The 15,627-nt window shown below is 38.4% G+C and overlaps 1 protein-coding gene across 1 annotated transcript; it reads right to left on the bottom strand.

The window, feature by feature from the left end:
- Positions 1-394: 394 nt before the first annotated feature.
- On the bottom strand, positions 395-14,030 carry ccnj (cyclin J). The gene is made up of 6 exons (XM_078565274.1): positions 13,855-14,030; positions 13,621-13,721; positions 10,271-10,481; positions 5,850-6,149; positions 1,800-1,959; positions 395-1,710 (listed from the first exon to the last, which is right to left on the bottom strand). Exons 2-6 carry the CDS (start codon positions 13,687-13,689, stop codon positions 1,314-1,316), a joined length of 1,137 nt encoding a protein of 378 aa, XP_078421400.1. The 5' UTR covers positions 13,690-13,721; positions 13,855-14,030; the 3' UTR covers positions 395-1,313.
- Positions 14,031-15,627: the final 1,597 nt, after the last annotated feature.

Genomic DNA, 15,627 nt, shown 5'->3' with positions numbered 1-15,627 from the left:
TTTTTTTTTAAACCTTTATTCATTGTTTTATAAGTGGAAGTAATCTCCAAGGCAACCAGCCCCTGGCTCAGGCAACCAACACCCACCCGCACAGCGAGTGCTCAGCGCGTCTGGGCGTGCGTCACGCTTGGCGGGCTTTAATTGGCCCCGCCCATGTAAAATGGCAGTGCCCAGCCAATTAGGGGCGCCGATCAGCTGCACGCCTGCCCTCGCCCGCTCCCGCCCAAGCCCCGTGACGAGGAGAAAATTCTCCCCCATGGATTCTGGAAAACAATGTAACAATGCACCTTGAATAAAGGATCACATTTGTGCCACCAATTCTTTTGTGCAAGTGTAAGGGAATGCTTACTCTTTGAGAGTCTTGTGCAAAATATTATTTAATTTAATATATAGATTAAAATAAGCAACTTTTTTTTGTTAAACAGAGAAAGCATTTTTAATGCTCTTTTAGTAATATGAACTTTCAAATCCATCTACAGAAAATAGGAGGTGTGGAGGTTAAATGGACGATTAATTAAAAGCAAGAGCACAGTTTTTAAATGCAAGTGTCTGAGGAGCTTCCAATAGTCCAAAAGGAGATCTATATACATTATCATACACAAAAAGCAGCAACAAAAATTGATGATCTATAAGCACCTGAAAAACAGAAGGAGATTGCTACTATAATCCTAATAGTGCAAATGCATTATACAAATATAAATTATGCATCATACCCAAAAGGAGAAAAAAAATGTTGATCAGCTGCTTTAGAAATAAATTGAACATAACTGTTCTTGCACTGCAGCAGCACATTTCAGTCTCAACAGTGGTTATGCAGATACAATTAAAATGTAACTAATGAGGTAGTTACCAAGTGCTGAATGTAGTTAACCTCTGTAAAGTGTTAAAGAATAAAGATAATATTGCACAATGAGCAGCCAATTTACATTAAACTCTCAGATCAGAAATAATGACAACACCAGAAAACACTGTTATTAAAATTGTAGTCAATAGTCATTGTTCAGTATACAAGGTGTGCAACTGAGGGAAGCATTAATAAATTGACTGAAATCATAACCAATTCCTGAGGTAAAAGCATCAAGCCTCCCAAACTAGCATTTTGTCCATCTTTCATAATCTCATTTAACCTGTTCTCAGGTCAAATACATCTGCAAGCATTAGGGAGGTACTTTTCATTATTTCTGTAAATATTAGTGCCCACTAAAATAAACTGTTGTGTTGTTGCTTCTCATATTAAGATGAAGTTACCATTAAAGCCAATCCCACACTTAGCATTGGCTTTCAAAGCATTGTTGTTTGTTTTTTGTACAGACTTAATGGCCATTGACTTGGTAGCTCCGGTTATAAGGAACATTAATACATGATTTACCTTCTATTGTGGTTGCTAATGACATAGCATTAGCTTGTATGGGTCCATGAGTCACACGATTAGTTTGGAGATTGGAAGGGCATGCTGGTATTGTGCATCTTGTTGCCTGACCTGTTGAAAAGGCAGATTGACAACTCTGCTGCAAGAGCTGTTGGTGAGAATACTGTAATAGATGCAGATGCTTTGGGTACAAGTATGCTGAAGTCTGTTGTTCAGTCTGGGTTTGGGAGGAAGCTAGAGGATGAGTAAAGAAAGCTGTCTGTCCAATCTGCTGAACTAATTGTTCACCTTTCTGTTCACCTTTCTGCTTGTTGGCTTCTTTGACATCTTTGTCATGAGCACTACAAATCAACAATGACAAAAATGTTAGTAGAGCCACCAAGTACAGCAACTACTATTAAAAGAAATACTTTACATAAATTGAGCTTACATCAACAGACGTTCAATACATGGTAACAGAGCATCCCATGCATAAGCGGTAATACGATGCAGTCGAACAGGCCATAAAGGAGAGAGTTTAAGAACAGCTCGAGATGCTGCTATGCAAGCAGCAGCAACTACTGAAGGAAAATAATTTAGAAAGCCATGATCTGTAGAGATAAAAGCATAGAATGAATTGCAATCCCATACATGTAAATTCTTAATATACCAGTAAATTTAAAATCATTGCCCATAACGTCAACTAATCAACTATGTGAGCGTTTATCCAGTTCAGCAAAGCAGTATCTTGAATGTTAAAAATTGTAAAAATGGCCTACATGGACTTCTGCACCAAGACGACTAGAAAAGCTGAAAACACAGTCATATTGATTGGTGAGGATGATCTCGGACATTTCAAAAATCCACCTTTAAGTCTGTGTACTACAGCTTTCTCCCTTTAAGCTTGGAGCTTTTCTCTGCTCCTCACTCTTAAAAAGGACCTCTTCCAGATTCCTATCCTTGTCCTCTGCCTCGACTTAAAGGGCATGGGCCTCTTTTTCCTTTAGGACCTGCTCCCTGCAGTTCCCTCTCCCAATACACTGCTGACAACTTGATATCTCCCTTGAGATCCAGAACTCACTTGACATTCATCAGTTAGATTCTTAGTCATATTCTCCTCAGCAGACTGCTAGTATGTCAGCTAGAGAGCGACTTAAACTGCTCGCTTCACCTTAGAGCAATAAAAACCAACTGAACTCAACTGCTTTTGCTTTGTGTGTGTCTATGTGGGGCCTCACTCTCTGGACCTGTTGCAGGGCAACAGCACAGTTTTTTTTAATATATCCTGTTAGTTTTAATTCCCCTTCAAGAACCGTAAACCTCATTAAAATGCAGGCATCTTTAAAGTGAAACTGAAACTCAAATTCTCCCTTTCCTAACACACCAATACAGAAATATAACTTAAACTCTTTCTAGTTGCTAATAATAGTATTAGTAGATGAACTTTCCTTATGAATGTGTGCTCATTCCATCACAGAACTTTCTAAATGCAAATGTCTTTAGATAGTTGGAAGAGTAAATTTTAGATTTTAACAAAAATGTAGTTGGTTTCATTTTACTGGTCTAGAGCTAGACTGTTTCATTAGGTCAATGTGTAACCATATAATTAGCAACTGATCATGTTATTGGACTGGCAGCAATCCAGACTTTGGTCTAATGATTCAGAAACAAGAGTTCAAATCCCACCATGGCAGTTGGAGAATTTAAATTCAATAAATCTGCAATAAAAGGCTAGTAGCATTAATGATGACAATGAAACTACCAGATTGTAAAAAAACCCATCTGCTTCACTAAAAACAGAAAATTTGTGTCCCTTAAAAAGGAAGGCAATCTTTATCTGATCTGGTCCACTGGCAATTCCAGACCTATAGCGATGTAGTGGACTCTCAACTGCCTGCTGAAAGAGTCCACCAAGCCACTCAGGTTATCTTCAAGAAAGTTTTATTAAAAAAAATTAAGCCTAGAAATTCATGTTTTTCAATGTACTGTAGAATATGATCATAGATACATACAGCACAAAAGGGGGCCTTTCTGCCCATTATGCCTGCACTGGGTCTTTGAAAGAGCTATCTAATTTGTCTTCCTGTCCTGCTCTTTCCACATTCTCATGCAAATTTCTCCCCTTGTGTGTCAGTTGTGGTTCACTTGGCAGGCCTCTTGTCTCCAAGTCAGAAGGTTCTGAGTTCAAGTCGCACTCCAGTGCTTCAGCACAAAAAAAAATCATGGTTGACACTCCAGTGCAGTACTGAGGGATGATTATGAAGGAATAGTCATGCAAAGAAAGGGCTAAATAAATTTTCTGTAATTCTTCTAATCTCCAACCGTTTTGTTCTTCTCTGGATAAAACTGCACGAATAGGCGAAACTGAGAAAAGCAGATTGGTATATGCACTGGAACACATTCTTGAGCATAGTGACCTAAAAATTTCTTTCAAAAAATTAGAAATTTATCATTTATGTGCAATTGCCATACAAAGAGTGGGCAGATCGCCAAGTAAATGCAGAAATTTTCAAGGTGTCTGAAATGCACCGCTCACTTTGCGTATGCAGCCTCTTGTTGTCAGAGTTCCTACTGAATACATGGAGCGGTGTGAAGCTCTTTCTCTGCTTGGTTGTCGATTTCAGTCCAAGTACCCTTACTGGTAATGAATCTCTGGCACTGAAATAGAACTATTTAAGCTGTGGAGTATCATTCCTTCAAGTTGAATTATTGTTAAGTTTATTTTTTAAAATGCTTTTCAGAAAAACATTTTCCTTTTTCATCCAACCTCAATCCCCACCCCCACTTTCTGTACCTGGTCTGACAGACATTAAACTCGCCATTCTAACTTACACTTTCTTGTTCAGGCCTTGCACTGTTTATTTCCTACTCTTTCAACACTGTTGCTCGTTTTATTCTCTCAGGTGCCCTATAGAGGGCATAGCAGCATTGCCATCCCACACATCAGGCAACTTGTAGAGCAAAATATTGTTGAATTAGACAGGCAATGTCATGTCTATCTAACAGTGGGTGTGTTCATTGGCCTGCCACAGCAACTTATGGGCCTTTATTTTTAGTTGGCACTATAATATTTTATACAAAGTTTAAATTTACCACTATTAAATAGTAGAAAATTGTGTAAGCAAGGCTATTACAGCATAACAGATTATAAAAGGGAAATTGGTAAGTCTCTTGGATTTGAATGCATTAGTTAAAATCAGGTTACAAAAAATTAAACCTTGCATATTCTGTGATAGAGAAAAAAGTCACAAATCAAAGTAAAGTACATCACTAAAGTCAAGTATATTATACATGGTTGTGTGAGAATGTCTCCCAATCCTAGCCAACTTTTTGTAGGGATGCAGGTGAAAATATGAATTACTACTTTCATTGTAGTGTTTGTGTAGTATGTTTGAGCACCCCTTTTTGTCCCATTATATAAAATTGCATTTTGTTTTAAAGCTAAATGTCACATATTCATTGGTACTTCAAAAACTGTTGGGGGGTTGGGGGCAGGGGGTGGGGAGTGAATTACAATTGCAGAAATTCTAACTGTTGGTCAAAGTTCATGTGGGAAGGTACTTGTGGCCAAACTCTACATACTGCAGACCTATCAACTCTGGGATTGTTGGGGAAATTAATACAGGAAACATGGTAGCCAATTGAAGCACACCAAGTTCCCATGAACAGCAGTGTGATAATTATCAGATAAATGTTTTTCATTAAATGATTTTGAGGGCAGATAAATATTGGACTGGACACCAGGAAGAACCCCCATGCTCTCTGAAATAATGCCATGGTATCCTTCACACCCACAGGAGAACAAAGAGGCCTTTGGTTTAATATCTCAAACGATGGTACCTCAGATGGTTCAGTGATCCCTTCAGCCTTAATTTTGAGCTCAAGTCTCTGAAGTGAGACTTGAGCTTACAACTGTCTGACTAACGAGGTGAGAGTACTAGCAACTGGCTGTCAGGAAATTTCTCAATAGTATTTATTTCTCCAGCAGCTTACTTCAGACACATTAGAAAAAAGTGGAGACAAGCAGATTGTATGGAGAGAAAATATCCACTACCTTTATCTTTTGTCACACTTTAGCTATAATATATGTAGTGTATATAGGGTGCAGTGAACAACTCAGCAAGATAATTCAATAGCACCTTTCAACCTTGTAACCAGAGAAAGATAAGAGTACAACATGATGGAAATACATTCATCTCCAGGATTGCCTCCAAGCCACACAATTTCTCTTATCTATGCTTAGAGAATTCCCTACTTAACAATTTGAGGTATTCTTTAAAAGAATGGGACCCAAGTGCTCCCCAGCAGCATAGGAAAAGAGGGAGGGGGCAAGCAGGAAAAATCTCCAGCGGCATTGGAGGAGAGTGGGGCTGGGCATGCTCCCCAGCAGGATTTCCCTAATAATTCTGTTCAATGGAAAATATGGGGAAAAGGAGGAAGAGAAAAGGTATATTCATTTTAAATTAAACAGCAGACAAATGTTTGTGTTGACAATAATTACCTTGCAAAGACACTTCTAGAAAGTAGGCGGAGTACTTTTCTGTATATAACTTGGTCTTCTCCAAATAAACCATAGGCCTTCCATCATGAAGATCAGTTTCGTGTACAGCAACAGAAAGGTAGTAGTCAATAAAGTGGGCAGCAGTGGGCAGGCAGAGGTTCCACTGAATAGATTCTAGTAACAAGAGCTCCATGTGCAACAAGTCCTGTTTGCTTAACACCAAGTTCATGCTGGTCATACAACTGAGACTGTTGAGTTGTTCAAGTTTGGGTACACGGTCTTCTTTTTCCTCAAACTTGCCTGATTTAATAGTGAAACATAAATGTTCATGTTAATCATATTTACAGTAAATTTTTAAACCAGACTAAGCAAACAGTGGATCAGAATTAGAAATTTAGTTTGTATAATTTGTTAATTATAACAAAATAGCTATGTTCAGGTTAACATTATGGCTTTTAAAATAACCAGTTGATGTTTTCAAAAGAAAAAAAAACAGGTGCAGTCTTCATCGCATAAAAGAAACATTATAGTTTGTTAGTTATGTCTAGGATGATGTTGGATCGCTCTCAAGACTGAGTGTTTCTTTTTACAAAATTGAAGGACTTGGCATTATCTGTACATTTGGATGCTTGCTGACCTGGGATTTTAAATTTTTTTTTTAAAAAAGGTCAAAGTTCACCTCGGAACTGTCAACAAGCAGGCCTCTTCCAAGAAATCACCTCAAGGAAGATCCGGTTGTTTGTTTTGAACTGCAATCACTAATTGATGGGCAAAAAAAAGCCGAAGTAAAGCAAAGTTTTGCTGGAAATCACCTGCAAAGCTGAGATCAATTGATGAGAATTTCCAGACGTCCACCAGGACCAGCAGCCCATCTTCACATGAGGCAGGGGGGGGGGGGGGGGTGGGGGGTCGGAAACAGCGTTGAGACCCTGCAGACTTTATTTTAGAGTGCCCATTCACTAAAGCCTATCTCTGCAGAGAAACTTTGTCTGTGTGTGCGCGTCTGTGCACATTGGGGGAATTCTTCAAGAAGAGATAGATAGTTATACTTCCCGATTACAATTGTGTGTTAGGTTAACTAGTCTCAGTAACAGTGACCATGAAAATATCAGCGATTGTTGTAAATGTGAACCATCTGCTTCACAAATAAACTTTAAGGAAGGAAATCTGCCATCCTTACCCCTTCTGACCTACAGCAATGTGGCTGACTCTTAACTGCCCTCTGCAATGACCTAGCAAGCCACTCAGTTCAAGGGCAATTAGAGATGGGCAACAAATGCTGACCTTACCAGTGACACCCACATCCAATGTAAGAATTTTAAAAAATGTGCACAAATAATTGAAAGTGGCAGGGCAGCTTGACAGTGGTTAAAAAGGTAAATGGGATCCTGGGCTTTTTAGAGTGCAAAAGTAAGGAAGCTTTAATGAACTTCAATAAAACACTGGAGCTGCCTCAAATGGAGTATTGTATCTAATTCTGCACACTACACTGCACTTTAGGATGGATGTGAAGACTTGAGAGGCAGTGCAGAAAATATTTATGAGAATGGTGCTAGATGTTGGAGTTATTCCCCTTAGAAGGGTGAAAGGATATTTGATAGATTTATTCAACCTCATGAGAACCAGAGGACACTAATTTAAAGGTGATTGTAAAAGAACCAACAGCAATATGTGGAACTTAAAAAAAAAAAATGGTTTGGATCAGGAATAGAGAGCGAGAGCTTTCGAGGAAATTGAATAAGCTCCTGAAGAGAACAAAATTTGCAGGACTATGGGGAAAGGGCAGGAGAATGGGTCTAGCCAAGTTGCTCCTGCAGAGAGCTGGCATGAACATGATGGGCCAAATAGCCTCCTTCTGTGCTACAACTATTCTGCGATTCTAACGCACAAGAGTGCAGGAAACCTGGACTGGATTTAGTTGGCCCAACAGGGGTCTCACTTAGCAATTGGAGAACTGACAGGGAACCCCCCATCAGTTCCATGAGGGAGGCCCAATGGTATTAAGTGCCTTTTCAGGAACTCTAAGTAGCCACTGTCGGCACTTCTGAGATTTAGGACCCTGACAACGTAAGTCCTGCCTGCCGAGAGCTATCGGCCAATCCAGGCTAGCAGCTCCCCACTGATCATCAGTGCCAATGGGAGCAGTGGCAGCTGTTGGCAATGCACCCTTCAGAGGCCCAGGATCACCAAGGGATTCCAGGTCAAAGGTGAGCGAGGGTTGTGGGAGAGGGGAGGCAAGGGCACAGGGGTGGCTTTCAACAGCCCTCCCATCCCAATGCTGGGTCCCTCTATCAGAGAAGTACTGGGCAGAAAGATCCCAGCAGCCAGGAAGCCACTGGCAAACCAGATGCGTTTGCTGGTTGGCCTACAGGAGACACAGGAAAGCTGTGCAGTTCCCAACAAATCCCTGAGCCACAACTGAATTGCAATGGCTCAGCGATAATAGATGTCAATTGGCTCATTAATGAGCCAAGTTGACATCTCATTGCTGGTATCCAAGATACCCGTCAACCCCTTCCACTCTCTGATTTAAAGCAGGGAAGTTTTGCCACAGCCAGGGAACTGGTGCAGGCTTCTCCCGTGATAAAGTGGGCCTGGCTGCCTTGGGTTATATCAAATCCAGCCTCTGTTCATGGGGAGTAAAATATTCCAGCTGTAAAGGTTGTGTGTCAGTCACCACAGTAGGAGGTGGAGAATATGCTTGATATTTCATGGATACTAAAATAAATTAAGGCATCTAACTTAAAAAGTTAACATAAGCAAGAAAACAGTATAAAAAAGTACTGACACTAGAAACTGAAATTCCCAGGGCTTTAAAAAGGAAGGTGAGGAACTTGCGGCTTCCTAAACTATAATCTTCCAAAACACACATTCAGGAATTGTCCCTTTGAATTGAAACATTGTAAATGTAACTTAATTACTTAAGAAAGGCAATTGAAAGAAACCAGGGCATTCTAGATCTGTGAATTATAGATAACAAATGTTAAACTAATTACAGAATGACTGAATTTGAGCTGATTAGAGAGAGAGTGACAACATGGGTTAAAAAAAAAGTACATCTAACAAACCTAATTGACCTGAAATGTTAACTGTTTCCCTCCGTGGATGCTACCTGAGCTGCAGAGTATTTCCAGCATTTTCAGTTTTTATTTGATTTCTAGCAACTGCAGTTTGATATTAATGACATTTATTATATTCTAGTATAAAGCAAGATGACAGTGGTCACTTCATAGAATGAGAAAAGGTGAGGAACTCCCAAGAAAGAGATTAAAATGCAGTACAAATTATACCACAAGTCTGTCATTATCAATGTTTGTATCAGCCTCACACTTGCTGAGAGACACATCCTGACTTTCAAGAGCATTGCTATTGTAGATTTGCTAATATATTTAAAAAGAAATTTCATATATATGCACTAAATTTAAGTTTTATTCAGTTTAAAGGTTTCAATAATGAGCACTTCTCAAGAGCAGTTCAAAGGGACTTAAAGATACACTCACTGTTTGCATTTGTTAAATCAGCACATTAAGCCATAAAAGTATACTAATGCATTATCACAGTCATTGATATATGGCAATTAGAGTGTTGGGCACCTGAATCTTGGTAGGACTGGAGAACAGTTCCAGCAGTTTACCAACATAGATAAGGTGCATCTTAAGGTATACAGCACTGGAAAGGGCTCCTAGGATTGCTCTTATGGCCTACAAGAGTAAGCTGCAATAATATATAGATTGCAACAACTAATTAATTTTAGAACATTAGAAGTAATGCAAGATAACTAAACCAACTATGCAATAATGTAACTTTTAAAATCATCTCAATACTTTTAGAAATAACTCCACAAAATACAGAAATAATTTATTCTGGGATATTGAGTTTCTGAAGAACACTCCTCCAGGGAGAGTTCCATATACATGCTGAAAGCCTAACACCTCCTCTCCTGTGTAATCAATCTTCAAGCACAAACGTCCAGAATGATGGTCAGTAGAATGGTTGACATGAGGCCATGATGGCTGATCTATTCACATAGCTGCATATACAAACACTCTTGCAGTAGGGTTATTAGATAGCAATCAGGAACAGTAAACCAGGCCTCTAGACTGTGGAGTCCATGGCTAGCTTTAAACCCATGGTTAACCTGGCAAAGATCACCTTGCATACCACAAATGAGGGTTGGCCCTGAAACCTTCTTGATGCATTCATCCACTTTGAAAGCCAATCTTGTCTATTCATACATTTGTTTTGCAGGCATGTTTCTTCAAAAGTTAATTGTATCTACACAATATAATCAAAGTTGGTATTTGTCAGAAATGTTTTTAGGAGTTTGCAACAACAATACTGCAAAATGTGGATCTTGAAATTATGCATCAAACATGAAAACAAATCAGAAAAAACACATTCAAGAAATACAACACACTTACTTGCCAAAAGTAAACAGGAGAGTGCCACCAGATGTAATTGCTGAATAGAAACATTATAACGGTCCATAAATAAATCTAGAAGGTAGACAGCAAGGTGACGAGCAGTGGGACAAAGATGAAAATGATTGCTGATGATTGCAAGAAGATCTGCAAAGTAACGTCTGGTGTTCAGCTGAGGAGAGTGGCTTTTGTAGGGTGGTAATCTCAGCTCCTGAGTAAAATGAAATAAGAGCATACCTTTTAAAGGAGCAATACTGATATGATATATAATTGTAAAAACTTTCACAAAAAAGAAATTGAAGACCACCGTTTTAAAACACATGGACTGGTTAATGAGAAAAGGAATTGCATATGCCCTTTCAACTAGAAATTAGTATTTGAATCTTGTTCTAATTTTTTCTAGCGAATATGATTTTCTAGTCTCAACCAGCTGGGAATAGTTAGGGGGAAAAAAACCATCATTGGGTAGGGGCAAGCAGGAAGACTAAAAAAAAAGTCTTGCTCTACCAATCTTGTTAATCATGTTAAACAGAAACAACAAATGATAGATGAGAACAGCATGAGTGCAGATGATACATTTGGAACAAAGAAGGAAAAAAGAGTTCTGGTGTGACTCTCGTATAAACATCATCTACACTGCTTATTTTAACTAAAATGCTTTCTCAGGCAGATAACGCCAATGCCTCAAGAGATACTGAGCCACTATTGACCAATAATGTTCCACGATCAACAAACTGCACCAGTAATAGGTGGTGAGGGTACACAAATTGTCTCAGCATCTCCAAAATGGATGGGAAGGAAAAGGAAAGAAAACCAAGGAGAAAAACATCAGTTAGGGTTCCAGCTAGCTCCTGATGGCTGTTTGAAAGTGTGTGGTCACTTTGCAAGGATAGGATTAAATTTGTCTATGATGTCACACATCGCTGAATAGTCTAGATATTCATTGTCAGGATCAGACTTAAACAAATTCCACTTGAGCAAGTTGTCAAGGACTGGCAACTCTGACTCTAGGAAAGGGGAAGAAAATGGGAAAAATGCCTTGTCAAATGTAGAGAGAAGGAAAAACAGCAAAATTTATAGATCTTCCCTTTTCGAAAGGGAGGCAGAAATCTTTTGTTGGCGATCTTGAGAAGAGGAAAAAAAATGTACATATCTGGATATATGAGTATAGATCTAGCAATGTATTATGTTCAATGTTACTGATTATTATACAGTTAGTAGTCTGCACAAAATAAAATCCAATAACCCCAGGATTCAGCCCCTTGAATCTGCACCAGCTCTTGGAGAGCACATCAGTAAGTCTTACTCCCTGCTCTTTCCCCATGTCACAAATTGTTTTATCCTTCAAGGCTACTATTGAACTGGTTTTAAAATGAACAACCTGATGTGAATTCCATTGATTTGTATTAAAGTTTAAATCGAACATCCAGAGTTGGGAGGATTAGCTTTAAATTAAAATAGGTTAATTGTCACCATCCACTTTGCAACAACATCAGCTGCAAGCACTCCACTCAACAAAAGCAAATTTGCAGAAAGAATGTAGACTGAACTAGAGAATAAACCCATCAACAATACAATTCTGCATTTATTTCCAATTCTGAAGGATCCAGGCCAAAATTGAGTTTATACATAGGAAAAATTCCCAAAACTGGTCACAACTTAAATAAAACAAATCTTACTTGACTTAATGTAAATGGCATACCTCTATTTCTGCTCTACCCAATTTGCATTGTTCAATATAGCTATGGCATAAGATTTTTAAAAAAAAGTGTAATGTATTAATACACAGTGGGAGAAGATTTTGTGTGGTATTGCAGACCTAGTTTCACTTAGCATAGTGCACAGAAATGTTTCTCCTGATTATTAGTTTTAACCTTTAATTGACCAGACACTTTGGTATATCTTTAATGCAAGTTTGTAATCAGATACTGCCCAAACATGATCTGGTTAAATGCAGATATACCATATGAATAGGAGTAATGCAGAGGGCAAGGGCACCTATGGGAGCTGGATCATGTGAAAATGAAATACATCTCCAGCTTAAAAATCAATCACTCAATTTAGTTTTTGTAGCTCTTATTTCATTTCCCTCCCCACCAAATTATAAAGGGAGCAAAGAAATAACTTTATTCAAAATTATTCAGTATTAAATAATACATACAGCGAGACACCATTTTTGCCTCAGGATAAACTAGGCTTGTAAGTCATTCATGTCAGACTGTATCAGTAGTTAAACACTAAAGGGCAACAGGTTCTGAAAACTTATCAGAACCAAGAGCACCAATGTATTTTAGATGAATCAGTACAGCAAATACACAATTTGATCCAGTGTAAAAAGAAATGGGAATCAATAGAGCACAAGGGAGTAGCAGTCAGAATATAGAACTCATTGCATTGTATAAACTACAATTTTTCTCAACACCAAAAAAGCTCAAGTATCATATCTAGTTACAATACAATCTTATACAAATCCAAAACCAATATTTTACAGATCATTCCTTTGTTACAAGCAGATCCCAGAACGGCACATAAACATTAGACTTTGATAAGCAGAAAAAGTCTACACACTAAACCCTCCAATGTTTTTTTAAAACTAGGTTCAGTTTGCCATTTAAAAATAAATTGAGTAGCCAAGTGTATGCCAATTAAATTGACTTACAAAAATTGATTGAGCTAATGAATTTTATATTTTATTTGCAAAGTAATGTGAAGAATTATATAAACATAGCTTAATTTCATTATTCTTTAATTAGTACAGGTCAGTCCTAGTTTTTGTGGCCAAGTAGATCCACAGCTCAGAAGGTTCCTTCACCAAAGTACCACCAACTGAAGAATGAGCTATTCCATTGTGTGAAATATAAAATTTGCAAACTGTGTAAACAAAGTCACGAATCCAGCCCAACCCTTATTCAACTTCATCTTAAATCAGTGGTTATAGTTTTACTTTAAAAGTCAAAGTTAACTTTCTACGGTTGACAATGCTAAAACTAGTGCCAATGCAATAAAAGTACATAACACTAAAGTCTTATTACTATTTATGGAATTGCATGTTGCATTGGCTTCATGTTATTTAAGCTAAACTATACAGCAGATTAGCTCTTCTTGTCATATTAAGAACTCAACTTTAAAAAAAATGAAACAAACTGTCTCGATCACGTAGACAGGTACATTAACTGGGAGAAGAAATCGGGTACATTTAATAAAAACGATTTCAATTGAGAATCGTTAGAAGTCAGCCTCTACACTAGCTTGAAGGTTAAATGGAAAAACTTTCTTTGTCCCTAATCTTAGGTGAGGAGCCTGCAGGGATGTTGCCTGTAGTTTAACAACCCTACACATAAGATATGTACCTTGATGCGAAGAGCCTGATGGATATCAGCAACCACTTGTCCTTTCCACCACTGTTCCTCCAGCTCCATCGGATGCAGCAATGCTAAGTTAAATTATTTTTCTGAAAAACAGAAAGCAGATGGCTAACCAAAAGCACACAATACCACCGTTCAGTATTTAGACTGAACAGATCACAAACCTCTTCCGTCCTTATCAACCCGACAAATTAACGCTAATCAATTGTTCGTATTCACCAGACAAACCCGACATCTACTGATGAGAAAGGCTCGACCTCGCTAATGGCCAGTTTCAATTGTGATTGCAAAAACATTCTGCACAGCACAGCTGAAAGTTATTTTGTGTGTGTGTGTTTCTGTTGTGTTGACGGAAAAGCAGATCTACGATCTCAAAGTACACTTTAGAGTCTGAATGTAAATAACAAAAATAAAACTGCAACAGGAAGTGTTGAGTCCAGTGCAACGCGCACCTATTCATTGGGGGCACAAACACTTCCGGGACCACAAGTATCAGCAACAGCCTGATTTGTAGTTTTGCATATCCTTGTCCGTTTCACTAACGAGACGAAAAGATTATAAAATGTACTGTCTCTTTGTCGACAATCGTTTTGAAGCACTCTTATTCTTAAAAAGTTGTCTTTCAAATTGCACGTTGTTCAGCGTTTAGTTGCCTTTCCCGTTCATTTCAGATTGTATAAGTTACAAAGTTCCGTGTTGATTCCGAAAGCCTCAACCTAAGGGAAAGAAAAGAGACCGCCTCACTTTATCTCACTGCTACCTGTTTCACCTGCTGTGGGCCAATACAAAATTTCTGGTTCTTCTTGGGACAGGGGACACTGTTGATTTGTCCTAGCGGGTATCGGATTTGATTCCAGTTATGTATTCTGGTATTCACCATGGCACTCATAGCTTTCTCAGCACAGTTTGCTGCTTTACTGAGGTTGGATGTCAGACCCGAACGAAAAGGCAAAGACGAAAATTATAAACTATGTTAGCTCGGAGAGCAAGATGTTTATACACACAGAATAAGTACGCAGAGGAATGGCAAGGATATAAGGAGAATTAAATCTATAGAAAACAATAACGAAAATTTGCCAAAATGGAATGAGAAAATGCAGAGTAATAAAACCAAGAACTCAGGGAGTAAATTAAAATAAACATGAAGGTGTTGGAGTGAATGTAACAATAATACATATAAAGCACTTAATGGCAGGATTTAAAAAGTTTAGAAATAAATGGAAATTAAGAGGTAGTTTCAAGGCAGTAATAGGCAACGAGTCCAGTTGATAATCCCAAAATCAAATCGCAGGCGTGGTTATTGTTTTAGTCACTGATCTGCTTCTTTTATTTTAGTTGACATTGCCTAGGATTTTTAAAAATGTGTATCACCCTTTATTTCCCTCTAATTCTGTCATTGTCATTCTGCGTTTTAATCTTTCACCCTTTCAGTTTACATAGCTTTGATAATTTCCTGGTTGTTTCTATACCGTGCCAACTGTATTTTCCCATATTGTTTCTCTTGGTCACTATCTGTCAATCTTTTTATATTCATGACTATCTTCCACTTTCAAACGGCTCAGTGTCAAAGTTTGTTTGATAACACTCCTCAGTAGTGCCTTGGGACCTTTTATTGCGTTAAATGCGCTATATAAATGCTGATTGTTGTCTTATTTACTTGTGTTGCGCCCGCGGTTTTTCTCCTTTTTTTTATTCAAGAGAGGGGTTTTAATATAGGTCCTAAAGGTAGCAGGGCAGAGGAGTTTAGAACCGGAATTTCAGAGCGTGGCGTCTTAACAGCAGAAAGGATGGGGGTCCATGGCGGGATGAAGTGGGGAGAGACGCAAGACATGCTGGAATTAGAGGAATTGAGAACTTCAGAAGAGGTTGTGATGTTGGTGGAGATTACGTAGATAGGAGGGACTGAAGACATAAAGGGATTTAACAGATGTGGAGAATTTTAAAATTGAGTTTGGGAGTCTGTATAGGTCTGCAAGAACGTGGTGATTGGTG

The sequence above is a fragment of the Cetorhinus maximus genome, chromosome 20, assembly GCF_964194155.1.
Source record: "Cetorhinus maximus chromosome 20, sCetMax3.hap1.1, whole genome shotgun sequence".
NCBI lineage: Eukaryota > Metazoa > Chordata > Chondrichthyes > Lamniformes > Cetorhinidae > Cetorhinus > Cetorhinus maximus.
Note: the sequence above shows the minus strand (reverse complement) of the source record. Positions and strands in the feature narration are given on the sequence as shown.